This window comes from Synchiropus splendidus, chromosome 2 (genome assembly GCF_027744825.2).
Source record: "Synchiropus splendidus isolate RoL2022-P1 chromosome 2, RoL_Sspl_1.0, whole genome shotgun sequence".
Classification (NCBI taxonomy): Eukaryota; Metazoa; Chordata; class Actinopteri; order Syngnathiformes; family Callionymidae; genus Synchiropus; species Synchiropus splendidus.
The window spans coordinates 39,354,383-39,382,202 of NC_071335.1; the positions used below are offsets into that span (position 1 = coordinate 39,354,383).

The following is a 27,820-nucleotide window of genomic DNA, read 5'->3' on the forward strand; positions in this document are numbered from 1 at the left end:
AATCAAGCAATCTGACTTGACTTCCTGTCGCGGAGCAAGGAACACACCTGTCCATCTTCAGAAAAATCAACCGTCACTGATGCGTTGCTCTCTGGTGGAGTGTAGATGTTCCGGTAATATCCAATGGAACGTATTGTCTGCATGACATGTCGAGCCACATTGGGCATTGTGACAGCAGCGAGGCGATGCCCTGAGCCGTAATTAAATATGTATTGGTTCTGGCTTTGCAGTAGCAACACTGTTGACTGTGAACACAGAGGAGAAACTTGTGGCTACAAGATGGCATTGATGGATTTTTTTCAGTTTCAGTTTAAATCAATGCAGGTTTGCCAAAAAATGTAAACCCAACATATCATATGATAAAAGGGGAAATACCACGAACCCACCTTTGCTACATCATTTTAATGATTTTGTTTCTTATTGTCGTTAAACAGATTCCTTACATTCTTCATCCATCATGCTCCCTGTTTCTCATCCAAACATGCCGAAAGCACCTGAGTCTGGCCTCCATTCTTTGACACCAAATATCTCCACATGAGCTGACCCACTGGTTTCTAATCTTGTGCATCCGAGTCACTCCCAATGAAAAATTGAGCGTCTTCCACTCTGCCTCTTCCAACTCTTTTTGTCAGTCTACTGTCTCTAAACCAGTGATTCCAAGCTAAAAAATATAGTACTATCATTCAACTGACAAATGAATAGAAAAACAGCCAATATTTGTTGTATATTGAATTTGCTTCAATTCAATATTGAACTGAATTTGCTTCTTCCCGAACATTTAGTGTATTCCATTGTCTAGGTCAGATGTGGGCAATTAAATTTCCTAATGGGCCAGGTTATATATTGCGACCATGAGGAGGGGGCATCAAACCCAAAGAAAGGACGGTGAGTGAAAATCAGAAATTTGGGTTTGCTGTGTTATATTTGATTTAAACCACATTCCATTTAAAGATTCTCCACGTGTCTCATACATTTCAAAATCTACTTTGAATTCAGATGTATTTTAAGAAATGCTCCGCAATTAAAAATAATCAAACGAGAAGTTATGTTTCCCTTGCATCATAATGAACAAAAAACAATGTACAAGACAAAAATGTCACAGACAACAACGTCAATTTTATAGTTTTAATCTGACTCCAGGAGGGCCACATAAATACAGTCCAAGGTTGTCAATGGAATGGTGGCATGATATAATGTCTGAATACGCTAGATGCCACTTGACTCACTATAAACAAGAGTGCACTCGTCCCACCAGATTTTAAGCAAAATCATATCTTCTTCTAGCAAACTTTATGACATCAACAAAGTGTGTGTGCATTTACAATGAATACTTTTCAGAACATATTGAGTCTTGTACATAAAGCAACATACTGCTGTGGACAATAGGGATCAATATAATTTAAAATGACACTTCATCAGATAGGTCTCTTCAAATTTGGTGATGAGATGCATCAAACATGACATTTATATAGATTCCAATGGTCTTCAACAGCACTGCATTAACATGCACCACTACAAGTGATTCTGACTAGCTGTCAAAGAAAAGGATCTTCTGACCATGTCATGGCCCTATTCCAATGATTCCCATAGGCAGAGAGTTTAAACAGCAAACAAGTGTTGGATGCTGCCGTTTATATATGTGTATATATATGTTGTTGAGGCACATACTGTCGAGCCACATCATGTTGTTGTGCACTGTGTACTCAAATTTAACAAGAAACATTTAATCTTTTTTTCCCATTTTTGAGGAGTCTGAGATTTCCGTCCAGATAAATGCTCTTTACTGTTAATACACATAAATGGATCTCACTCTATACCTTATCCTGGTGAGTATAGCTCCACATCATTCCATCGGCAAACACTCTGGAGATAATCCTTCCCTGACTGTCGTACTCCCATTTTTCCGTTGTTGGACCCCTCTGCAGGCTTGTCACCTGACCCATGCTTGGGACACAAACAAACACAAACACAAGATGAACCCAAATTCTAATGTAATCAAAAATATGCTACAAAAACTTTGTTTCCAGCTCACCTGGAGTATGTCAGGTTTATAGAAAGTAGTTTACTGCTGGGTACCCAGAGGATCGGGTGGCCCTGCGTGTCATATATGATCTTGAGCAGAAACTTCCGGTGATCATCATAAATTTTCTCTGTCCTAAGGGTCCGATCATAATCCACTGACAAAATGTTTCTGCCGTTCACCTGAAAATGAGAAACCAAAGTCATTAACAAAGCAAATGGATCTAATTTCTGTTGCAAAGCATTACTTGATATATGCATCAAAAACAGCCCAATGTGTTTTAGAATTATCATCAGAATTTTCCTCAGATAAAGGTCTGTTATCTTTAAAATGTACAGTACATAACTGGACAAAACTGCAACCCTAAAGAAAAAGAAATGTGTTTCATTATAATTCACATATCAGGCCTTCGACAAATGATAGTTCAGCTTCAAATATTCAAAAGTCATTTCGGTCGTCATCTTTGTGTCTTAATTCATTCATTTTTATATTCAGTTTCTTGAAGCGCTGTCAATCGATTCAATTTTATTATTTTTTGCATCTGTTGGTTTTTATTAGTTTTTAATTTTCATCAAATTCAGTTAATTTTAATTTGTTTTTAGGGTGGGTTGGCTAGTTCTAATTACTTTCAGTTTTTGAAAAAATTGGAAAGATGGCATTTATGCCCAACTACCGCCATCACATTAGTCAGCATTGTGGGTCAGGTCATAAACACAAGTGACGTTACAGGCTTGACATACCGCACCTGGCCACCACTGTCATAAAACCAGCATAGGCGAAGTAAATATCATCAAAAAAAGTGCTTGACTAGATGACAAAAACCAAGGACAATTGTGCTATAATTTTGAAGTGTTTTCACAATGCGGTTTCAGTTAGTGATCATGAAAAAAAAAAAAGGTTTTATTTTTATTACAGTGAACAAAAATGATTTGCAATTCTAGCTTGCAGGAGCATGACTTTTGGGAACCAGCATTTGTCATTAGAGCGGCAGACACAGTCAGATCTCATCATGTCCTTTATGGCATACAATAAATCTACAAGGTGGACTACAAGTAAGCCTAGAGTTGTTCTTGACTTATACGAGAACAAAAACTGACCATTCTAATTAACAAAGAAATTATTTTGGGAAACAGGGCTGCAGAGCATGTTAGCCTATCAGTAAAGCTACTCGTAAGTGAAGGTCCTCTTGGATCATTTTTGGTTCCAAGAAGTACCAAAACAAGACAAAGGGTCATTCAAAATACACATGCACATTATTGAATGTCAAAAAAATTCACCTTAGTTAAAGCGGAACTAGGTAGTTTTATCAATACATGCTTTTTGCTGCGACGCTGGTAAATGGGTGTAATTGCAAGCTGTGGTAAAGCTGGGTCTCCAGTCCCGCCCCCCTATCCCACGTTTATGTTTATGAAGAAAAGCCGTGGCAAAACGGCAAAAAATGTAATCATGACAATGACAATATACACAACACAGTCAAGCTTATACTTGCAAAGGGAACTCTGCAGCCAGCGAGGAGAGCCAGGATCCAGCAAGAGGCTGAAGCAGCAGCATGGCCGACAAACCCAGATAATAAAAGTTTCAACTGCAGTTTCAACTGACATTGGTGACAACAAACCGCTATCTGCCAGTTATGAGAAATAAATCTATAGATGCAGCCGTCATCACGGGTCTGTCTCCTTCACATGTCCGGCTGGAATGCACTACTTAAGTTTGGTGAGCAACGGACCTCACTCATAGTGATGTTTCTTTCAGGATTCTTCTGTGAGAAACATACAGAAAGCCATCATGTTCATCTCCACCTGCATGATGTGTAATGTGCCAAACAATGTTTCCAATTAAACAAAGTGGAAACATGGAAAGTGCATCTCCTTATTGGAGATGTACTGATAACAGTACATCTCCAATAGAAGATAATTTTTCTGATGGCCTGGCAGCTCAAATTTAAGCCGTGGTGGTGCACAACCATTGTTTATAGCACTGTAGAATAATGAAGATGAAGGTCAAGCTTTTTTCCTCTCCAGCATTTTTACATCATGACTCGTAAGGAGCATACAATGATCAGAGCGTGAGCATCAAAACGTCCGTTCACACTTTTATTTCAAGTTGACTGTGGAAACAGATGTCACAGTTAGAAATGATTCTTCTTCAATAAGAACAGTAGTGATGATGAAGTTTGGCGCTGGTCACGTCTCTCACTGGCAGGTCTGCAGAACAGAGGACTCAGCTGCAGCATCTATAGATAGAAGATGTAGCATGCTACAAACCCGATGGACCATAAACACGGCTAATGACGGTGAATCAACTATTTTTTCTGTCAGATAAATGCTAGTGGATGTTAGAGGCTAATGTTTGAGCTAATCCATTTTGCTGTCTATATCTACATTGTACTGTAATAAGCACAATAAAATGAGTAACGGACACTTACAGGTTTGTTAGCATCTTAAAAAGAAGTTCCCGACATTTGATAACACACCCATGACCAGCTGTAAGCACAAAGAATGACTTAAAAGTCGAATAGAAACAACAAGCCTTTCGTGGCTCTCAGTTTTTGCCATGTTGTAAATGCATCTCCTATATCGACTGTTGTCCGGGATCCTGCTCTGTCATTCCATTCTTCGGCCCTGATGTAAACAAAGGAACTCAGCTTGCTGCCGAGATCCCTCTGCTGTTCTGCCGTTAAGTGTTGTGGTGGGGGTGCGGTTGGGCTGTATTTTTGTATCTAAATGTTACACATTGTTGCTTTAAGATACAGACAAAGAAAAGACTGGAGAAAAAGTGAAAAGCTGGTTGCACACTTACAGATTTTGTTATACAAACTCCTGCTAGCTTTCCACCAATCACATTTATTCATCATTTTTTTTTATCCTGCCTATTAGACAGAAATGCGGGCATAAATAAATGTTACAGAAATTAAAGTAAACAAATACATGAATTAATAATATGGGAATGCGACACCTTGTTTGACGTGTTGCCGTGTAATTGTGTATTCCGGGTTCCATTGTATTCTTATAATTAATATGAACTCTACTTTCTGAAGCACATAATTTTTCACAATACTTTTTAAACTCAAGATTAATTTTAGAGGGGTCAAGTATTAAGTCTCCATTTTGTGATTTAAGTATATATATATATATATATATATATATATATATATTACTATTGGTGTACAACACTGCAGACTCACAGGGTCGGCATGACGCACTCATACATTTCAAGTGAGTTAATTCATAAATACACTCCGCGATGTTCTCAGCAATGGCTCAGTGTTGAGTGACTGCAGCAGATCTAATTAAAACTTTCTGGTCAGTATGTAGCTATAATGGGATCCCGGATGTTAGTATCTGCGTCAGTCCGTTGGTCTGGTGAAATTAAGCAGTTATTCCGACAGAAGGATGTGTATCATTCTTCATGTGTTCTCATCATTGTTTTAATAAAGCAACACTGTTAACAACTGTCATCACACTCTCCTTACCCTGAGCTTTCTTCCATAGACACTGACTTTGCCCCTGGCCTGTTCCTTGCGGAACCGCCACTCCACCAAGTTTTGACCATTCTCCCCAGGTAGAGACATGTTGCGTCGTGCAACTGTTGGGCTTGCTGCACCTGAATTAGGAGATGAAAACAAAACAAAACGAAGTTAAAACATAAACCATAACAAAATCACCTATTTATGCATATACAAATCAACTATTTATGCATATACAAAATGAATATGGTCCATAATGCAACTTTGAATTGCAATATTTATATGAGCAACATTAGACATATTTTACTCAAAAGCAATGTTACCTGCTAGTATATGTGGCTCCGTCTGAAAGTGTGTGTCCATCCCATTCGCATAAATAACTCGCAGTGACTGGTCTTTTCCAATCCGATAGCTATTTCGAAGCTGGTCTGTTGTAGTGACAAAGTAGAAAGCAAGACAAAATGTTTTAAATAAGTCTCTGGACAATCAGGTTCTTGTATTCCTCTGCTTCTCTCAATGGCCAGTATGATATACAGTATATTGAAATGGGCTTCCTTTAAAATGCTTTGTATTTCAGTTGGTTTGATTGGTGCCGAATAGACACCTGATGAGAGTAACCCCCTATCCATATCCTACCCCAGAGCCACGGTGTTTATTTTTATTTGGTTCTATGTCATATATGCTTCGCCCTCTAACGGCCTTCGCTATTGGTTAATCCACATAGAGGCACTGGCCTCGGCCTGGGACTTTGATTGATTGGCTCTCCGCCATGATATCTTCACCTTCTACTGTCTCTTTTTCATCCTCCTCGGGCAAAACAAGCAGCCAGCCTGGGCCTAAGCGTCAGGCCACTCCCTCTGCCCAGTTTTTCAATAAAATGTCTAAACGCTACTCCCTCACGAGTGTGTTTATACATTGTCTGACAGTTTAATTGCGGTTCCCCCCGCTAACTCCACTCCCTGTGACAGGGAACTGACGTGTGCATTTAACTCTGTGTCCCAAGGCCTGAGCGAACCCACACCCAAGGAAGCGAGGCTAAAGCCTGGCCCGCTATTCTCATCTGTGCATTGAGCTTCTCATAAAAGTACCCAGCATACACCAAGTGATCAATTTGCTTCACATACATCTTGGAACTCTGGATGTAACCCCAGACACGCTCTGTCAGGGGTCTCGGCATGTTTTCCCTTGATAAATAAAGGGAAAGGTTGGCTAACACCTGATGAAGCAACTGTGCATTGCCATCTTGCTCAAGTTCTGAGTTGGACTCCAGACACGCTCTGTTTAGGGTCACTGCGTATGCTTCCCATACGAGGCCAACTACAGGTCATCACGTTGACTGAAGGAAGTTTACAGTCAGTCACTCCCACAGGTTGGAAGCTCAACAGCCAACAGTTCTGCCGTCGTCCACCCCCATTCGACGGGATTCTCGCCTGATGAGGACACGCCTCTTGGACGAGTGTATGACGGTCCTGATGGAGCTAATCCCCATCATGTGGAATCAGGTGAGAGCCAGCGAGGTGATGACACTCTTGGGTCCCATAGCAGCGGCGCACCCAGTGGTGAAGCTGGGCTTGCATGCCATCGTCTCCACCCGGTCCGGGACAGGAACAAACGACAATGCCTGTTAACTCAAGCCCATGCAGGGGCCACTTTTGCAGCACATCAGGGAACAGAAACTCGCCAAACAGCCCGAACACAAGATGGTTTCCGCACCTGGTCAGCCAGATGGTGGGACCTCCAAGGCCAATCCCGTATGTTACCGTAGCATTGATCCAAACTGGAAGAGTGTGCCGAGCCCACCCGGTGATAGGACGCCCACTCTAGGTTTTTGCTTGGTGCTAGATGGATCAGGCCTCCTGTAAGGAGTCTAACTCCGAGGTGGAATCTGCAGGTGGTCCTAGAAGGCGTGCGTAAACTTCCGTTCGAGCCCCTGGCGGAATCTTTTCTGGACGCTTTGTCTTCAGCTTAACGGGTGAGTGATCTGACAGCATTATCAGTCAACCCTAACTGTATGTCATTTGGTGGGGGAGGGGACTCAGTAACCCTTCACCCTAACTCTGCTTTTAGACCGAAGGTGATCACCTCGGCGTACCGGTCACAAGTGATCATCTTGAGGTTGTCCCATCCTCCCCCTCATCAAAATGAGCGTGAGACGAAACTGCATCTTTTGTGTCCAGTTTGTGCCCTTGCGGATTACGTTGACAGAATTGGGGCCTTCAGACTGTCGGACTGACTGTTTGTCTGTCATGGTGGGAGTCTGAAAGGGAGATTGGTTTCTTCTGAGTGGCTGGCAAACTGGGTGTGCTCAGCCATCAAGAAGGCGTATGAGGCCACAGGAGCTAATGTCCCAGAGGGCCTCAGAGCACACCCCACAAGGTCTATCTGTGGCTGTTTGGCGGAGCTTCCATGCAGGATGTCTGCCAGGCAGCGTCCTGGTCATCTGCATCGACCTTTCCTCAAGTCTGCTTGACATGGTGGACACCTTAGTTGTCCACACTGTCCTTTCGAGAGTGTCAAACACCTCGTTCCTAAGGTATGGTCTTGTTTCTTACTTAGGCCATGCTGGGAGGGAGCTAATCCCAACGGCCTTCACCGTGGTTTTTAACCAACAGTGAAGGCTGTTGGAGGGCGAAGCACATATGACATAAAATCCTGATTACCTAATGTAACCACAGTTCTATGAATATGTGCGGAGCCCTCTAACTGGCTGCCCAGCAGGCCTGTCTTCGGTGGATGCGATGGCCATTAGAGGGCATAGAACTGCGGTTACACTAGGTAACCAGGATTTCACTGTGTTTGTTACATTTTCATTGAAACCACTACTTGACAAACCCGATCCGACTCGTTATTATAAATATAATTGTAATATAATTGTACTATATTTTTCAAGTTCATAGCATTTTTGGTAACACATACAACTATCATGCTGTCATTCAGTGATGTACTTATTTTGGAATCATAGAACGCACAAATAAGGGATCAAGTCATCATCAATAACCTTTTTCCGAACAGAAAACACTAACAAAGGGACGGTATATTTATTCTTCATTCCACTCCATTTCAATCCTGATATCACATTTAACAAGTTCTTTGTCCAAATGTGGAATTATAACAATATCACTACTATAGGACGGATGGGACGCGGAAGAGTTATGTGTAGTTTGTGATAAACAGGTTGTAAATCTCAGGGCAAGCTCCAAGGCCAGGCTTCATGTTACAGTCAATTGAGATTCACTGGATGTGGTTCACTGATGCAGTAAACCTCCAGAGCATTGAACAACACCGTGGTTGCACCTGCACTGGTGCAGTTGTGGCTGCTGGCATGTGTCATAGGAACATTCAGATGCTGCTTGGACCCCTTACCTTGTACCAGAGTGTAGAAAGCGTCGATGGATGACAGGTTGGTTGTTATATAAACATTGTCATCTCTCACTGATGTCTCAATGTCCACAGTAACAGTCCCTGAAGACATGTCACCATGTAGATTCGTTACCACACCCGTGGGGAAGGTCACATTTGTAAGACGGCCCTCGTTGTCATAACTGTGGAATAGATTTTTAGGAAGGAGGTGCAAGAATTATCACTCTTCACTTAAACATTCACTTGATGATCAATAGGTGCATTCCATATGATGTCCACACCCTGCATACTTTGAACATTACAACGTTCCAGAAGGACGTTCACTCATGAGGCTCAACCCACTAAAAGTTGCAGGTTCGGACAATGTTTCCCCCGTCAGCATATAACATTGTGCCAGCCAGTTAACTTCAGTGGACTTTTCGACTCATCCATGCAGTCATTTCTAAGCCTGCTTAAATTCTCCACCATCCTTCCTGTGTCCAAGAAACCAAGAATTACAAAAGTGAATAGGCTGGCAAAGTCTGTAAAGGAGAGTCATGGAACTCACAGCCCCTGCATCTCTTCCCCCTTCTGGAACTTGGTACCACCATGACCCCTCAAAGTGGGTGTCCCAGTGTTCCGGAACATATTTCATATTTGTCTTTGCTGAACTATAACCAATATATTAAAATGATGCTAAAATGATGACCTTATATAAAGTTATACAAAGTATTTGAAATATGTAATGTTGGAATATGTTGCAAAATACTTTTGGGTGGCTGTATTGGAAGTGTAGTGGAATACATTTTCACAGTAACCCTCCCAACATTGCTGATTCCTAGTCTGGGGATCTTTTTACTGAGAATGGCAATAAAGCTATTCTGATTCTGAAATTATTATGTCAATAAAAGTGTGTTGGGATTTTTATTTATTTATTTTTTTCAGCCATGTTACGGCAATGTACTTGTGATGACATTTTATTGGGAGGGGAAAAAAACTTAAGTACAGCTTACGTACTGAATGATAAAAAAACAGCTTTGTATCTTACTCATAGAAAGTTGTCCAGCCTATTTTGGTGCTCTTTGTGGCCAGTAAGCCAGTGTTGCCGTGGCAGGTATAGAAGACCAGCTCTTGACCATGAGCACTAAGAGACTTCAGGCAACCATTTGTTCCGACTGTCAACCAGATGACCTGTACCATAGTGAGACAGAATAAAGTGAATAAATAAAGTTGAAAACATACATATTTTCTTTTATTATTTAAAGAAAACCCACTTGATTATTTGGAGCAACTACACGCACTGGAAGCCTGTTAGTGTCTCTGCGGATACGAAGCGTGTTCCCGCTGCTGTCCGTAACTGCAGTAACATCCTTTTCATTGCTAGATGGGATGAGGCAGCAAGTGCAACAGAATCATAAGAAATAGTGTGCTGCTGTATACTGATTTGAAAATGCAAACCAACCTGTAGGTAAAATTGTATTTATAGTCACCCGTTACAAGTGACAGGGTGAACTGGTGCGTGCCATTAGAGTCAAACACATAGAGCTCTTGAGAAGATGGAGATGCAACTTCATAGGAGTCACGGAGTGAGGCCAATGAACCTGATGGAATGGGATATAAGGAACGTTACAAGTGCTGATGATGATGCTCACAATTATTCAGATACCAAAATGTGTTTTTTTTACACACATAAATATGACATTTCATGGTTCATGATTTAAAGTGTAATATATGCTGAAAAGCAGTGATCCAAATTTAAAATTCACTGATAGTGTAACAGTCAATACAGTGTGCCACAAACATAACCACTTACCCTTTGAGTGGATATTTATTTTTTTCCATTAAATATTTGATATCACTATTTTGAGAGGCTGTTACTTGAAAACGGTTAAAGGCGAAGGTATACAGTGAAACAGAACTACTGTAAGACCCAAAGTAATTTGCATATTATGACAACCCCAGGGACTGGCCATAGTCAATTACATAACTTTTCTAGCTTTATCTGATTCACTAGTGACCACCTTCCTAATCTTTCAAGCAAAAACGATAATGATGGGTGGCATCAAGCAGGAAATATTCAATGACACTGCCAATTAAGGAACAACAGTGCTAGGTGTTTTAGACAAGAGAATGTAAACCAAGCACTAGAGCCTACAGTGTTGTCCTCTGAAAGCACAAATGTATTGCGTACAAAATGGCCTGTATTTGTCTGCTGACTGTTGAGCTGTGGGAGAAAAATCAAGATAATCTGAAATAAAACTCAAAGAAAAGAGAGAAGTGGGGATCTTCTATGTATCTACACCCTCACAAATTAGCCATTTCCAGCCGGAATAGCGATGTACATATTTTTTAGATTAATTTATGTTGTCCCTATCGTTCCAAAATTCTAAGAAGGTAATTATGCAGATCTTTGGGAAATAGTACTATATATACTCATAGTGCTAGTTGGCATTTTGCGCACAGATATGTAAATGGCCAAACAGACACTAGTGGAAAATGTATTTTACTGTACCGTTATTTATACACGCAGTGCATTATGGAGCACATATATTTGCAGCACATCATTTAATGCGTAATTCATTAAATTACAGTGTTATCCATGATTATCTGTGAAGAATAATATTTCATCATAATGGAAATATCATCACAAGTCACATGACACAAGAAAACGTATATTTTTTTGATGGTGTGTAGGGTCCATAACACAGGCAAAAACAAACAAACAAAAAAAAAATCCAAAACGAAACAAACAAACACAAATTAAATCAATTCCAAAGCGCGACATCTTATAAACATCATTGGGACCCTAAAGCTCCTTTAGCATACTTAGAAGAAGCAGGCATATGTTAAGACATCACAGTATGCTGGGCACAAAATATAGAGATACACACCAGTTGGCTTGTTTTGTTGGATTGCCCGAATACGGATGTTTCCTAGGTCAGCAACGTACAAAGTCCCATCAGGGGAAACGACCAAAGAAGACGGACAGTTAAGACGGCTGTCTTTGGCATAACCATCTCCCATTTGGTAACAGTCGCAGTTAGCATCGTTCTGCGACAGAAAAAAATGAGTAAATAGGGGGTGACATGAAAGTTTCTCAGTACATATAGCAGTGGTCACCAAACTGTTCCACTAAGGCCTCCATGTCATTCTGTTTATGATATTCATTGTTTGAATAAACATGTACCTTGCAGTCACAGTCAGCTGGTGCACCAGCCAGATGAGTAATTTCACCATCCGTTGACACCTTGCAGAGAACACATTGGAAAACATTATGGAAAGCATAAAACTCTTGTTAAAACACTATCCGCTTCTGTTTGTCAATCTTTACATTGGGGTGTAAGAAAGTTCCCACCGGAAGCTGTTTAGCTCAAATGTACCTGACGAATACGGTGTGTTTTCTTCTCATTTGTTTCTGCAATGAAGAGGACTCCGCTGTAGGACAATGCAATTGCTGTAACACCCTCCAACATGGTCTGTATAGCTTGTTTTCCCAATGAGTATTCTATACCGGGTATTTGGCAGTGCATGGGACGCCCTGCCACAATACGGACCTGTATATCAACAGAGACATGCAGTTGAAAATGTTATACAATAATACATTCAGATTATTATTCGTCATATGTTCGGCAAATGCATTTTTAACTTTCCGTTTGTGTTAATTGTCTCTTACCATCCATTGTGTTCGTGGGTCTGTTTTGAAACATCAGCAAAACATATACATAGTGTTTGAGAAAAAACAAAAAAACAAAAACTTTTTACTGTGAAAGCCACAAATAAATGAATGCTCATCTCCTGTGACACATTGTAAATACCTGGCAAATTCTGTGACATTTGTATGTCCAAAAAACAACATGGCAACATTGCATACAATTCAGTCTCGATCGCTTCTTTCATTTCACAGAGATTAAAAAGGAGCCTCTGATTCCCAGTGGTTGTTTTCATTTGCTTTGTCAGAGAGTTCCACATTTTTACCTCCCACCACTACAATGTCTACAGTGTGGACATAGTATATGGTTCGAATCAAGGAGTACGTGTAGACAATACCTGCTGATTCTCAGTAATCTGAAGCACCACATTGTTGTCCAGGACGTAGATGGAGTTATCAAACGGATTGATGGCAAGATCTGTTGGCCATTCCAAACGAACCTGGACAAAGAACTGCGCTAAATAAACTAGAAGGGCATGCAAAACAGTGCATACTGCCAATTTGACACAGCTCCAACAACACACATAAACCAACTTATCAATGATCGATCGGCCACCAATAATGATCAGCCGATATCAACGTGATCATTACCAATCACAAAAAAAGACAGTGACAGCTGCCACTCAGATGAAGACCCGCTGGTTGTGATGCTTCTGCTCCTCCCAACTCGCTGCTCACTTGGCAGCAGCATGTCTGCTGTGGAGGTCTATCATGTTAAGTTTGCAGCGTGATATTCTCAGATGTTGTTTACATGGAGACGGAAACTCCATCGCCATTTTGCAGTCGGGTGCAGCGTACTTTAGTCACCTGAAGCTGAAACCTTTGAAAACGCCAGTAGAGGAAACTTTCATAAATGCAGTGCTCTGTCTGGTAGTCCAGTTAGCGCTCGTATGTAAATATTTCACGGACATAGAAAAGTCTATTGTGATTCACTAAACTGTGACGTCTCACATCCAATTAAAAGTTGATGCATTCTGCAAGGTTTTTCTATTGTTTCCTCCTTTAAGTGGTATATAAAAACACGTCAGAATTAAAATTATTTAATGGTTCATTTTTTCACATAATATACAAGGAAGGTCTCATCATTTTGACTACAAATTCATAATCAATTCATGTGACTGGTATCGTTGATCAGTGGTGATCGGCACTATGGCTGATCAGTATTGGTGATTGGCAGCAAAAATCCTGATCGGAGCATCTCCAAATACAAGTGAATGGTAAATCCTTCAAATAAAAAATCCAGATGATTACTTAAGTTTCATTTGTTTTTGAGTTATTCTGTGCAACACAATTGTGTTACAGATGTAACTAGATCATGTTTAATGATAATTATGTGCATTATTATTTGGTCATATTCAGAAAAAATCTTAAACAATAAAGCAAAAGCGAGTTAAGCTCATATGCATAAAAATGTTCATATTTGTAAAAAGGGGACTGTGGGATTTGGAAGACCAATGGTCCACACACGGACAGATTTACTAAAATTGGGCCACATGCATTGGATTTTCAAAGTCTTTATTGATTTTGTATTGTCAAAGACCCTATTTTGTCTCTGGTGTGTGCCGATAATCTCATCCTCGCACACCACACACATTAAGATTTTGCCTCACCACCGATCAAACGAAGTAGAAGCATCATAACAAGCCACTCATAACAGTGCCGGTTGTGTTTAACTGAAGACTCCCAAAAGAAAACAAAAATATAAACAAAATAACAGGAATAAATTTTTGGCCAGTGGAATAAAAGTTCCCACTTGCTTACCGGACATCTGAAGGAATGGAAATAGATATCAAAATCACTCCCTTGTTTCATTGTGGGATCACTGGCAACATTCCATTCTACATTATAGTTGAAATCGGGAGTAGGCAGCACTCACCACACACAAAAATAATGAACATGTTTAAAATTTGTGACTTGTTTTCGGAGCTAGGTATCAGGAGAAATTCGCTCTTAACTCACCAACATTGTCTAATTGGATAATATTTTAAGAGTTCAGATTATCAGGTGTCTGGCATACTTGGGGACGTCAAGTCAAAAATCACGAGAGTAAAACCACCCAATAATCATGTGGCACCCTTAATAGTTTGCACATACTTAAACAAAGAAAAATGTATGAAGCAAATAACCAAGATCTTAAAAAGGGCAGAATATAATGTGTGGCCAGCAGTACCATTTGGTACCATACTGGTACTTTTCTGCAATTTTTAGTGTGTTTACAGGCTATTTATTGTTTCCTGAAAGAAGAAAATGCAAATCCATATATTCACTACGCACTATTAGAGTTATGAAGCAATGTCGTAGAAATGGCATCTTTATTTAGCATGTTCTGAAGGTAACATTGTATATGCATAACTGTGCAGAGCTGTGGACTGTTATGACTTCACAATTTTTATGACTCAAGAACTATTCATTAATTACTTTCAGTAACAACCTTTGTGCCCGGATGATTATTCTGTTTGTGTTTCTCTGGACTGATATGCTGCAAAGCATGACAAACTCTGATTAAGATATAGTGTCTTCCACAGCTTTCACCTATTGTACACACAATCTCCAATTCCTTCTCCTTCTCATAATTTTGTGAAAAGAATATTTGAATTACCTGTGTTATGTGCATAGTTGCATCACAGGTCAAAGGTTGGGCAGATGTCAAGTCATGACTGCCCAACAAGGTAGATATTATTCCATTTTGATCCACTTTCCTGATCATGGTCCCATCCACGAAGTAGATTAATCCATTTTTGTCAACTGCAATTCCTACAGTAAAGAAATAACAACAGATGATGAAGGTTTTAATTTATTCTGCCTTGCCATAGTGCTGCATGGGTTTTGCACTGCTTCAGAATCCACTGTCATGTCAACAATACATGGATTGTTTCCCTTAAAATAAGGAGTGTACCTTTGGGTCCAAGCAGCTGTGCTTCTGTTGCTTTCTTGCCATCTCCACAATGTCCCTCATCAAACGGTGGGCACTGTTCACCTGTGCCAACCACCACTTCTACATTGCCTAACAAACAAGACAATATTGTGCAAGACAAAAAAAAGAAAATGGCACCAAGTCACAAACAGGGAATCCTTACTGATTAGGTCTTCAGCACCACTCAGTACTTTTGGTCTGTAGATTTTCCTGGAGTTGGTGTCGGATGCATAGAGCTGGCCAGAAATTGGGTCTATAGCCAAGTAATAACGATGAGCTGGATTGTTGCTTTGGTGGTAGGAGAAAAAAAAACAACAACTAAGAATCGTAGTACCTGCAACAGTAAAGAATCTTAAATAGAAGGATTCTTCCAGCTAGACAGTTCAGTGCATTCATTTTTCCACTTTCAATGGCACAATGGAAAACCATTTTAAATGAGTAATTCTAAATAATACAGATCAAGAATGCATTTGATGTTGACATGTGAAACACAGATAATAATAAGTCTTATCATGTCCTAACTGCCATGTACACCCGTGGAAATATCCATGTTAGTTGAATCCTGTTCACATTTCTTACAGAAGATGATCACAGCCAATTGAACAGAATTCGACAAACAGAATTCACATACTTTGTGAGTGAAAATGAGAGACAAGGAAACCAAATTTTAAGTACTGTATACCCATGGTTGCACATATTGCTCATGAGTCAATCATAGAGCTCTAGGCATGTGGGCACAGTTTAAGCCATGCCAATGGAGAATGGAGCAAGGGAAGTGGCAGGACAATTAACATATTTTACTTCTTCGTGTGATTTTTTTTCTAAACTCAAATAGATGTGGAAAGTCACAGCCATCAATACAGGCTACGTTCGGACTGCAGGTAGGAATTGTAGTGTACCTGTAGTGTAACGTCTATACCTCGTTCCCTATGATAAATGATTGCATTTGGTGATTGCGCCACCAAAGTCCAACCCGTTGAGCAAACTTCACAAACTTCCAATACAGGGAGGAAGAATTGTGAATAGGGAACAAAATATGAGGGATGAAGTATTGATGACATAACTACTGTATCTTCACAGTTTCAAAAACTAAAAATAGGAGGAACAGAAGCTATATTCCACAGCTAAACCTTTGCTCTGACGGAAGGAATGGTAAGAACAAGCCAATTCACCATGGAAACAATGACTCCAATACATTTCCATTCTGTTGACATTGTATGTAATAAAACAAGAATTAAAACTCTCGCGCCGTCAGTTATGTAACTGACAAGTCAAGTTTGTAACCTGAAAATCTGAAACCTGACCAGTTGGACAGTTTTTCCGATTCGTTGTGAAGCACCCTTCGTTGGAAGTTTTGGTATTTTTGTTGGACAGCTTTTTGTATCTCCCCTCTGGTGTTCCCTTTCTTCCTGTTTATTTTTATTAAACCGCCATTTCGGATCTTCATGTGGGTCCAAGCCTTGGGTGACCTTAATACATTTTTTCCAGACTTCTAACACTCAAACAGTGTAAAATGTAGAATAAAATGTCCTCAGTGGTTATGGGAGTAGAATGAAAAGATTGAATTATTCACTCTTACCTATGTCTGAAATCTTTGTTTCTTAGAATGAGCAATGGTGAAGGAAGAAGAGATAAAGAGTTAGTGAATAGTTAATGTTTATGATTATTACCTTTGTCCACAGAATAACATGAGATGGACCACGAACGAACGAACGAAGTGATTGGGTTCTTTAATAATCAGACCATTCACATTAGTCTTACCTCACCTGTAGGGTATTTATTAAGTTTATTACATGGGGTCTATGATATATTCATTAAACCGCGAGTAAATTTATGTAAACCTCTAATTCTCCAGGAAAGCACCTTATCTCATGTTCACTGCTACCTTTTCAAAATAGTTTTACTCACACACGATGTTGTCGCTGCTACTCAACTGCTAATTTCATTGTTGAAACCAAGACGACATCAGCAAGATTTTACTCTCACCTACCTCAGCTCCATGACACTCGTCACATTACCAGAAGGAAAGATCCTCCTGATGTAGTTGAAGTCTCCCACATAGATGCTTCCATCTGCTCCACAGGCCAAAGCTAACGGTGCCAGCAGCTTGTTACCCTCTGCCTGTCCATTACAGCTTGGACAAGAAATGCTGCGTCGTCGTCCATTTCCTGTCATCAAAGATTCATTTGAAAACAGGCATCAACTAAACAGTCAAACAAATTTGATGACTTTTATGTTCTCAAAATGACAATCTCTACTTCAAATTACCCATAATGCTGCTGATGACTGGGGGCTGCTGGGAAATAAAAACATTTTCACCATTTCCTTTGTACAGGATTCCTGTGTAGTGTTTCAGAGACAAAATATTACACATGGCACAATGGAGAAAAGGTTTAATGACATGAACATTAATCACAAGAAAATGCCTACCTGCTTGCAGACAAAATCCAAATTAAAATTAAAAAAAAAAAAACTAACAGACAACAACTAACTAAGAACTAACAGAAATGCTTTTTTATTGAAACTCTGAACTGCCTTGTTTGTGTTAATGCATGATCACACTATCGTAGAGGAAAAACACATTAATACGTTGGATGTAGGATGACCAGAGACCCCTGAGCTGATTCTCTGACAGCACCTGCTTCACAATGGACGGACGCTCTCGTGCTCTGCGCAGCTTCTTACGAAGCCAAGGACTGTCCTGACCATTTAGAAACTGAACTGATGTTAATTCATCTCATTGAGTTTGGCCTGTTGGCCAGACTGTCGGATCCACTTTTCGATGACCTGCTTTTTACCTGAGCTGTTCGCGCTTCTATCAGCAGTAAAAGAACACCCACGTTTATAATATTCAATGCAATGTGTGCACGTCAGGTGCATTAGACAAGAAATATCACTAATGGTTGAATCTGAATGAGAATCAGGATTAGAATCAGAGTCAGCTTTATTGCCAATGTCAGTGAGGATCCCACCAACAACGAAAGTGCTTTGGAATAACATGCAATAATAACCAAAAACATAACAACAACAATAATAACACATTATGGAGTTTCAGACATCATGAGTTGGGATGGAGGAACTGTGATTCTCCTGAAGCCCATGATCATCTCCACTGTCGTCTGGGAGTTCAGATCCAGGTTGTTGTGGCTGCACCAGGACTCTGTGAATGCCTCCTTGATGTTTGTGTAGACCAAGTCCAGCATATTCTCCCCTCTAGTAGAAATCCACATGCTGCTAAAAGTTCAGGAGCACAGTCTTCATGTTGGCCTGGTTAAAGTCTCCAGCAACAGAACCATGTGACAAGAAGTAACGTGGTCTGGACGACAATGATGCTGGTGTCCAGGTCCAGATCAGCTGGCAGACCAAACACAATCACACCAGGGTGGAATCCTGACGGCTGCAGTGTGATGGAGAGCTGGAGGCCGTGGATATAATGTCGGCTTGTTGCGGACACGTACAACAGGAGCCTGAAACAGGATTCAGACTTGAAACAGTGGTGTGATGCAACATGTTGATAAACACTTGAGGAAACTGACCAATGTTTTTTACACTCAACAACACATCCAGGGAAGCTTGAAATGTTTTATTCAGAGTGAAACCAAAGCGTTTCTTCCAACTTACGTTTCTCAGAGATGGAAAAGGAGCAGGGAGAAGAACAGTTCTCATCAGTCCTGCCCCTCAACACCACTTTTCCTGAATTTTCCAATTCATGATTTTATCATGAAAGAACAGAAAAGAAAATCCCTTCTTTACACTCTGGGATGACCAACAGCAGATCTCTCCAGAGGTCACATGCGATATCACCTCAGAGGTTTTCTTGGACCGAAGATCTGTTTCACCAACTGCTGCATCCACCTGAGAAATAACGAGAGAAACATCATAAGGAGTGAATATTTAAAAATTATGAACTGCTGCTACTCTTCATTAGAGATCACTGCATCAACTGTCCTCACCTGGTCCAACCTGTCTACACTTTCCTATTCACCTCTTTAATTCTGTCCATCAGTCTCTTAAACTTTAACTTTTCACTTCTTCTACTCCCTCACCTTCACCAGGCTTCCTGCCCCTGTCTCTCTCATGTACACACATTTATTGTTCTGCATCTACAGAGCTTCATTCCTCTCCTTTCCAGCTCATACTTCCACAGCTTCCCCTCTCACCACGCCATTCCCGGTGTAGTCTTAGGAACCACTTGAAACCTTCCCAAACTCCTTCCTGCATACCTCACCACTTTCTGTCCTCATAGTGGCCCTTGCATGCCTCTTCTCTTAGGAACTCTGGGAAGCTTCCTCTTGAACTACAAAGAGCAGTGTAACTCCTGACCTTCTCTGTACCTTGCTATAAACAGCCACAGTGTAAACACCACATGTCAATGTTCTATGTCCTGAGGTAGTCTTGGAAGACCTGTCCCTCTCCAGACAAAGTTTGCATCAGTTATAGAAAGGTGCATCAACTAGATCAGTGATTCTTAGCCATAGGGCCGGAGCACATGGTCGGACCACGAGTGCCTCCAAGAGGGCCACTTATTTTGGTTTCCACCTCTGGGCCGTGAGACGGTCAGTTTTCATACATAAGCCACGTATGGCGGCAGTATTGTGTCACTGAATTGACTTGACAGCTGCAAATCTGTGATAGTTAACAACTATGGAGAAGTTCCTAAAAAGTGATAAAGTGATGCCCCCCCAACAGTAAAAACTGTTCACCTAAGCACCTGTTGAAGCAGTTTTGAAAATTAATTAGAACATCTTATGGCGATACTTTCATTTACACTTTACTTGTATCTTCCTCAGAGTTTCAATAAATTATATTATTTTTATTTTATGCTATTTAGACATGGTTTAATCGTTTGCATCAAGTTTTATTTTTTAGTAAATTTGACATGACTTGCACCTGGTTCTGCTGCTGGTTGGACTTTTCTATGACAAACATTTGCATGTCATTTCACAAGGTTTTGGTTCGTTTATATGTGAGTAGATTAAATATGGTTGTTGATCACAAATGAAAATAAGAGTAATGAATCAGTTCTGTTACTTGAATAGGCCCCGGGCCCATTTGTTCTGGGAAAAGTGGGCGCCCTGATCAAAAAGGTTAAGAACCCCCTGAACTAGACCATGTATAAATAGTCTTTCTATCTTAGTGAAGACCGCGAATGACATAATGCTTTCCCCTTGCCCAGCCTCCAATCCTTCACTGAACCATCCAAAACAAATGGTTAACCTTAGTCTTGCTAAAATCGCTCGCTTTATGATGACCTGGTTCTTCTAAAGTTATTTCCCTTCAAAATGAAGCTTGAAGAAGCGAGGACCTGCCAATGCAAAAATAGAACCTAAAAAAACTCATAACGCTACACTGGCACACAAATACAAGGTTCTACAACGGTATTAGAGCACTGAAATCATTTATGTTAACATCGGTGCAGTACAACTTACCTGCTCAGTAGATCCGCTGCTCTCTCTGTCCCTGGGGTCCTTGAAGCGTCACGCAGTAGCATAGTAGCCGATGACAATGCCTGTTTAAAAATTAGTTGACCGTACCTTCGTGCGTGTGAATGCATGCACGGGGAATAAGTTTCATATATTTCCACGAAAATGTGGCGCATTCACTAAATTGATTCAGACAAATTTAAACCTATAAAATGCAGGTCCATATTATGAGTCTGCGCTTGTTTCTGTTTCTTGTTCTCTCGTGAATTTGTCGGGAAACAGAACGGAGAGCACTCGGGAACGGGAGAATGAATAAGAACCATAATCGAAGTAAATCTGGTGAAATTAGTGACTCGTCTGGCTGTCATGCTGTAACACGGGTCAGAGAAGCTCAAATAAATTGCAGCAGTGCAGCGTTATAGCGTATGAATGAATTTTTTTCGTGGTCCTCTACACGTAAAAAAAGCGTTTTTCACGACTCCATGCACAACTCAATAGATTAAATATTTGTGACCACATGAACAAATTGCCTTGAGACCAGGTTCGGAATACACATCGTACGGTAAACCAGAAATGCTGTTGCCTGAAATGGTCGCCCACAGTTAATGTATGCAGGGCCTCAGTTGTTTGGTGAAAAAAAAAAAAAAAATCATTTGAAACCAGTTTCCCAGCAAGCTGTTGATGCCTGCAAAGTGCACTGTCCGACAACTTCCTGCATGCACCGTCAACACCAAATGAAGGAGTTGAGTTAAACATTTTTCGGAGCACTTGCATTTGTGCAGAGCTGTAAAATTGTGTTGTTAAAAACTGTAAAAGCAAATTAAACTACATGAGAACAGTGAACCAAAATAGATGCTGCAATACTGATATGAAGGTGGACTGAAGAAAACACAGGCATGCCTTAAGTGTATACATTTTATATTCTCTACCTCAACATTGGTTCAATTGACAGTTTTTGACTGGTGCATAGCTTGTTTGAGAAAAGATAAACCACAAACTAATTTAAAATAAAATGTACTTCCATAATAAATAACGGAAACTCTGACTTTCTGCTTGGGTAGTAGGGCTGGCATCATACAACCATAGCACTTTCCTAGTTGTTGGCTTTTTCACTTCATACACTTCCTGAATGCTTTATGGTGTGATGAAGCGTTGCTGAAATGTGTCAGACATTTTAAGATTGGCTGCTGAATGATCAACTTGTGAGCAATTCTGTGTGAAGTGTGGCTTTCAACTGTTCCCTTTTTGGGATTGAATTTGTGCACATGCGGTCTAAAAAGTCAACCAATTCTTCATACTTCACCAATCACATCCTCCTTCAGACCACTGTTCACAAGATCGCTTTCGTCTTTGCTGATGAACAAAAGCAGTCACTGAAACATGCCAGATGACACATATTGTTCACCAAATACCAGAGCAACCACGAAAGCTGGTGCAAATACGACCTGGAAAATATTGTCCTGGAATCCTTTGTAAAGAATCTGACCAATGTATTTACAGTCTTCATCTTTCCTCTTTGAGGAAAGTATCAGAATTCTCTGGTTGGTTTGTTTGCTTTCAGAGCATGGGGTTGAAAACACAGAATCAAGTGGCTGACTGGTACTTGTGGAAGGTGGCATGGGTGTTTTTGAGGTATACAAATGGATAGACAGTGTCAGGGTCCAAATGCCAAGCCTGAGGTTTACCAACATAAGGGCCAACTGAGAGCTCAGATGTGATGGACGAGGGTGAGACATCATTGTCTATCTAGCAAAAGACTGTGTCATTTGCTCTGTGGTTTTCAGTTCTTTTTGTGCAAAGATAAAATCTTAGCATCCCTATTTTGAGGAGTGAATAAAGCTCTCTAACATCTTCATCCAAGACAGCTTCTTCTTGACAATCCACAATGTCAAAACTGAAGTCTTCCACTTTTCTGTTTTTCGATTGTATGACACAATATGGCAGCTTTCTTTGACTCTCTGTGAAGAGCAATACTTCTTTCCACCTCCTTTTATCTTACGCTGCTGTTTTCCTTCATGAAGTCAGCCCAACTCAACTCTCCTTGTTCGTCTCTGTGCCCAAAAAACTGTCCTCAAGACAATTTCATATTCAGTTTTTACCTTGACAAAATCCAATGTAAAAACATCGTAGTGTCCATTGTTTTGTTATGCATACTGAATGTTTTGAAAATAGACAATGAAAATAGACATGTTCACAACACCAGAAGGGGGACACTTTGCGACATTAAATGAAGCATAAATAGCCACTATAATCATATTTATAACTCTGTTTACGTGATAACATGATGTCTCTGGCACATTGGAGGTTATTTACATGTTCAACCATTGGTTATATTGGTTGTCTAATGCAGCTGCATTGAGTCATGTGCACACATTAAATTGAATGGCGTCATTAGAAGCGCAAACAGCTCAGGTAGGAAGTAGGTCATCGAAAAGTGGATCCGCTTTCAAAATACAACACCATGTGCCATCTGATTTTACACTTTTTTCAACCTGCGACAAGAGCAGGTCGCCGACTAAGCATTTAAAAGCCAGACTGTCCAACCAACAGGCGGGTGAATGGCCACCTGACTTTAAAAGATTCAGCTGCAGTTTCTGCTCTGCAGCTGACTTCAGACTATAGCTAAATTGCATGAAATTAATTAATGACATGTGTTTGATATTGTCTACTTACTTTGTCATCCTGGAGCTTCTCAATATGGTCTTCTGACAGTCTCTGGCCTATCAAGAAGCTGCACAGAGCGCCATAGTGTCCATCCATTGCAAAGCAAGTGTTGTCGGAGCATCAGTTTGGGGGTTTGTGGTCACCTCACATCCAAAGTAGGAACTGTTTTTTCTTTTTTTTTTCTCGTTGAAACTTTCTTGTACAAAAGTGTTACTTTCAAGAGCATACGAACGTGATTATTATTCCGAATGAACATTTTATTTTTGTACGAACAAGATGCATAAAAAAATAACATACCATGGCATTTCAGACCTGTAGTTTTAAGACTCAAATCAAATCAATGATGCAAACTGTATTTTCATTTTCTTCTTTATCACTGCTTATTCAATGAGAGAATTAAAATTAAGAAGAAAAACACATTTATGATTTGATTTTCAAATGTCGCAACGGCAAATAAAGCTGCATATTTTAATTCATAAATAAAACAAACAATCAATGGTTTAAACTGCATTTTCATTTTCTTTCTCATGATGGTTAATTCTGTAAAATTATTCAAATGAAAAAGAAAACTACAATTAAGATTTATTCGTCAAATGCTACAGCAGTAAATAGTTCAGTCAAAATCAATTTGAGTTCAGAAATTTGAAATCTTAGAGATTTTTTAAACTTTTGATTCTTCGCTTTTGCCAGTGAGTGAATGTGCTTTTCAATGACAGAAAACCTGGTGTGCAGGACTCCGACGATCTACCATTTTATTCATGACATATCATCCCCATATCATCATAACTAGTGAAATGGTCAGGGAATCGACTGATGGAAACTGTATGTCTTCCGCAATAAATTTGGATCATGAGTTACAGAGTAGTAGATCTTGCTCCTCGCTGGAACATCAATATGAGAGGGAACCAAAATTTTAGACCAAACATGAACGCTGCATATTATAATTGGCCATTATAATTTCTAGTTGACCAGGATGTTCTCTGCAGAGCGGTGAGCGACACCATTTGAAGTAGGCATAAATGATCGACTCCATCATACAAATGAGAGTCAGAACCTTCCGCGATGGCTGTGGCTTCTTTCCTGCGTAGATACTCGACCCAAGACTCGGCGTACTCTGGGGTAACAGTTCGCATTGGCACTAACTACAAATAGCCTTGTCAAAAGAAGCATCTGGTGAGGCTTTAACACTAAACCTGAAAGACATGCACGTTCTCTCATGTCAGAAATATTAGCAGTGTTAGATTGACTGAGGTTAATGCATTTTTAACGAGTGAATTTCGACAGCCCTAGTTGTAAATATAGTTTACAACCATGACAATACTGAGAGTTGCCAGCGATCTGGCGCATGTGCAGTGTGTTTCATTTCAGTTCCACTTCAATATTGTGGTTATTTTCAGTGATGCTGTCACATGTAATTGTAGCCTCAGTGATTCCACATTTCTACCTCTAGGTGTGACATAACAATCCTGCTCCAATGAGGTGATTTTGTTTGGGCCCTATTGCAAGCAATGCAAAGTAATGGACAGACCAAACAAATGCTTGAAGCTAATAATCTATGTTTTGAAAAATCTCAGCTCGACATACTGTACTCAAAAAGCCTGATAAAACACAACTTTTAGTTCAGTGGAGACAGAAAGTGAATTTGAGCCATAAAGTACAATTCAGAAAACATGCTTCCTGTCTCATTATATAATTCAATGGCACTGAGACAGTTTGAGTCTAGTCGTATTGTATTAAGTTGTGTGTAGCATTCTTACCTTCTTGAACATCCAGGATGTGATGTTTATCCAGTGTCCATCCTCCGATGTTGGACGCATCAAGCTCATATCCTTGTAATAGGGCAGTTCTTTTTTCCCAGAGAATCAAATCTAGACATGATTCATACTCAAACCCTACAGATACTGACAAACACACACAAGTACTCAGAATGACACAAGGAGAAGAAGCAAGGGTCCTCCAGTGACCAATGTAGCGTTCTTCTAGAATCAACAAAATATTTGAAAACAACAACACCTGTTTCCATTTTGTGTTTGAGGATATCTCAGACTACAACCTTGAGATTGGAGCATTTAATCTTGCAGTACAATTCATATTTGACCAACATTTAGAGAAATGACAGGTTGGACTGTTGCACAGACCTCATATTATGAGCCATGGACAGATTTGTCTGATATTTTGGAGGAGTCACATTTACATGTATCAAGATGTGTGTGATCACCAAGACTGCCTTTATTATCATTTCTCACTTGATCATGCAACCATATTAAAGCTGCATTTGCTTTTTCATTAATGTAAATTCTGTATTGACAGCAAACTTACCCACAGCTTCAGTAAGCCCAAACACACGTTGACCATACGCATCCGTCTTGTCCCAGATGAACGAGTAAGACAAGTGTGGTTGTGCAGGGAACCACTTTTGGAATAGCCGACCCACCACAGCTATCATTAGATGAACCTAGAAAATGGAGGAGATTTACCTCTTCTGACAAAATATGACCAAAGACCACCAGGATCAATCCCAATATTTATCAGTAGCAATGTAATGGACATGATAACGGACAAGTCGCCAACTACCAAGTGATATGCCAAAACTGTACTGAATAACGAACATAGCAACATGCAATGTTAAATATTTTATTTTTAATTGCATAAATGTGGTGATAGTTGTTTTCAACTTGGATTTCATTTTGAGTGCATGAATTACTTTAACAACAGTGTTTTAGTGCATCAAATCATCCCTGAAAAAAGTTATAATGAAGGATTCTTTGGCACGTTTTTCTGTTCTTGTACTGCATTTTCTTGCACATTGTTTTCTAAGCTCTTATGTATCGTTTTTTTTTTTTGCACTTTATAATATTTCTTTTTAATTTATTGTGATATGTTCTGTACAGAGCATGTTATGAACATAATTTCTCTTGGGTTTAATAAAGTTTTCTAATTCTGATTTTGATTCTGAAATGCATTATCTGTACATCATACATCTGTCTGTACAGCAAATAAGATGAGAATCACACGTATCACCTTCATCAGGTTAAATGGAATGGACAACCGGGTCATTGTCACTTTGAGGACAGGCCTGTATCCTGGAGCTCGAGAGCTGAGGTAGACCAGTTTCAGTTCACTGCCAGGAATCAGAGTCTGCTCTTGCAATACCTACAATGGCAATCACATAAGACACTCCTGTGGAATATGGACAACTGAATTGTCAATATTGAGAAAAACAAACAAACAAACAAACAAACACAACATTTAAAGTCTTGTGATAATTGACAAACAAATAAAAACCCACCAACACACCCAATAGTCACTAACCCACCAACTTAAACATTCATTGTAGAAATGCCAATCATCAAGAGCATTTGTTCATACCTGTGTTTCAGGAATAATGGGTCCATCCTCAGGAGAGCTTCTATAAAATGTGGATAACGGGGAAACTACGATTAGAGAGGCGGGTCCGATGAATCCACTCAGGTCACAGCTGGGAATGTCATTCTCCTCCTGTACACATTTTCATTAATTAATGAAATATTGACTGCTTTATGCATCAGATTTGCAAAGTAGACACTCTTGGCTGACGTTGCAGGCCTTTTCTTAGTTCTTCTTAGTTACCAGAAATGGACTGGTCTTGATCTCAAAACCACTTTTTTAAGGATCTTGGATCTTGTCTCGAATGCATTTTTACTTTTTACTGGTCTCTATCTTGGACTGAACTCTGAGATTTCTATTCAAGACTGCTCACGACCAATCCAGAAAATTGTTATAATTGGTAAGCATAACTGGTCAGGCCAGCAATGTTGTATGGTTCGGAAACAGAGGCACTGAGGAAAAGACAGGAGGCAGAGCTGGAGGTAGCAGAGATGAAGATGCTGAGGTTCTCTCTGGGAACGACCAAGATGGATGATATCAGGAACCAGTATATCAGAGGGAGAGAGATTTATGGATCTGGTGAAGGAGGACGTGAAGTTTGTAGGTATGAGAGAAGAGGAAGCAGAGGACAGGGTGAGATGGAGGAATATGATCCGCTGTGGCGACCCCTGAAGGGAGAAGCCGAAAAAAAAGATGAAGAAGAAGAGGTTAGCATAATTGATAAAAGAAAGATTCTAACTTTTTGTTCAAGTTTGTAGTGTTTTTTCTTTGATATTTATCAGGGATTTCAAACTGATCCTGTTGGTCTTGATCTCCAAATGTGTCTTGGCTCAGTCTTGATACTCTCCAGCCTTAGTCTTGGTTGGAGTAGTCTTGACGAAACACAACTTCTGAGTATTCAAACTTTAAAGTAACCAGC

General features: G+C 40.0%; 1 protein-coding gene across 11 annotated transcripts in view; it reads right to left on the bottom strand.

The window, feature by feature from the left end:
• LOC128755059 (teneurin-3-like) overlaps positions 1 to 27,820 on the bottom strand; it is a 162,663-nt gene that overhangs the window by 10,441 nt on the left and 124,402 nt on the right. For 7 of the 11 annotated variants that reach the window (XR_008414014.1, XR_008414015.1, XM_053858266.1 and 4 more), the window contains 23 exons: positions 26,905 to 27,033; positions 26,557 to 26,688; positions 25,855 to 25,990; positions 25,293 to 25,436; positions 17,717 to 17,788; positions 17,439 to 17,616; positions 17,028 to 17,048; positions 15,612 to 15,736; positions 15,431 to 15,538; positions 15,134 to 15,288; positions 12,873 to 12,974; positions 12,206 to 12,379; positions 12,013 to 12,072; positions 11,717 to 11,876; positions 10,288 to 10,426; positions 10,100 to 10,205; positions 9,874 to 10,016; positions 8,850 to 9,028; positions 5,810 to 5,914; positions 5,493 to 5,623; positions 2,033 to 2,202; positions 1,818 to 1,944; positions 48 to 245 (listed from right to left, as the gene is read on the bottom strand). Coding sequence is in view for 9 of the 11 variants with exons in the window: in XM_053858266.1 (XP_053714241.1) it covers positions 48 to 245; positions 1,818 to 1,944; positions 2,033 to 2,202; positions 5,493 to 5,623; positions 5,810 to 5,914; positions 8,850 to 9,028; positions 9,874 to 10,016; positions 10,100 to 10,205; positions 10,288 to 10,426; positions 11,717 to 11,876; positions 12,013 to 12,072; positions 12,206 to 12,379; positions 12,873 to 12,974; positions 15,134 to 15,288; positions 15,431 to 15,538; positions 15,612 to 15,736; positions 17,028 to 17,048; positions 17,439 to 17,616; positions 17,717 to 17,788; positions 25,293 to 25,436; positions 25,855 to 25,990; positions 26,557 to 26,688; positions 26,905 to 27,033 (2,994 nt within the window). In the remaining 2 variants the exon portion in view is untranslated. The remainder of the gene's footprint in view (positions 1 to 47; positions 246 to 1,817; positions 1,945 to 2,032; positions 2,203 to 5,492; positions 5,624 to 5,809; positions 5,915 to 8,849; positions 9,029 to 9,873; positions 10,017 to 10,099; positions 10,206 to 10,287; positions 10,427 to 11,716; positions 11,877 to 12,012; positions 12,073 to 12,205; positions 12,380 to 12,872; positions 12,975 to 15,133; positions 15,289 to 15,430; positions 15,539 to 15,611; positions 15,737 to 17,027; positions 17,049 to 17,438; positions 17,617 to 17,716; positions 17,789 to 25,292; positions 25,437 to 25,854; positions 25,991 to 26,556; positions 26,689 to 26,904; positions 27,034 to 27,820) is intronic. The other 4 variants (XM_053858261.1, XM_053858259.1, XM_053858265.1 and 1 more) reach the window with 2 other exon arrangements.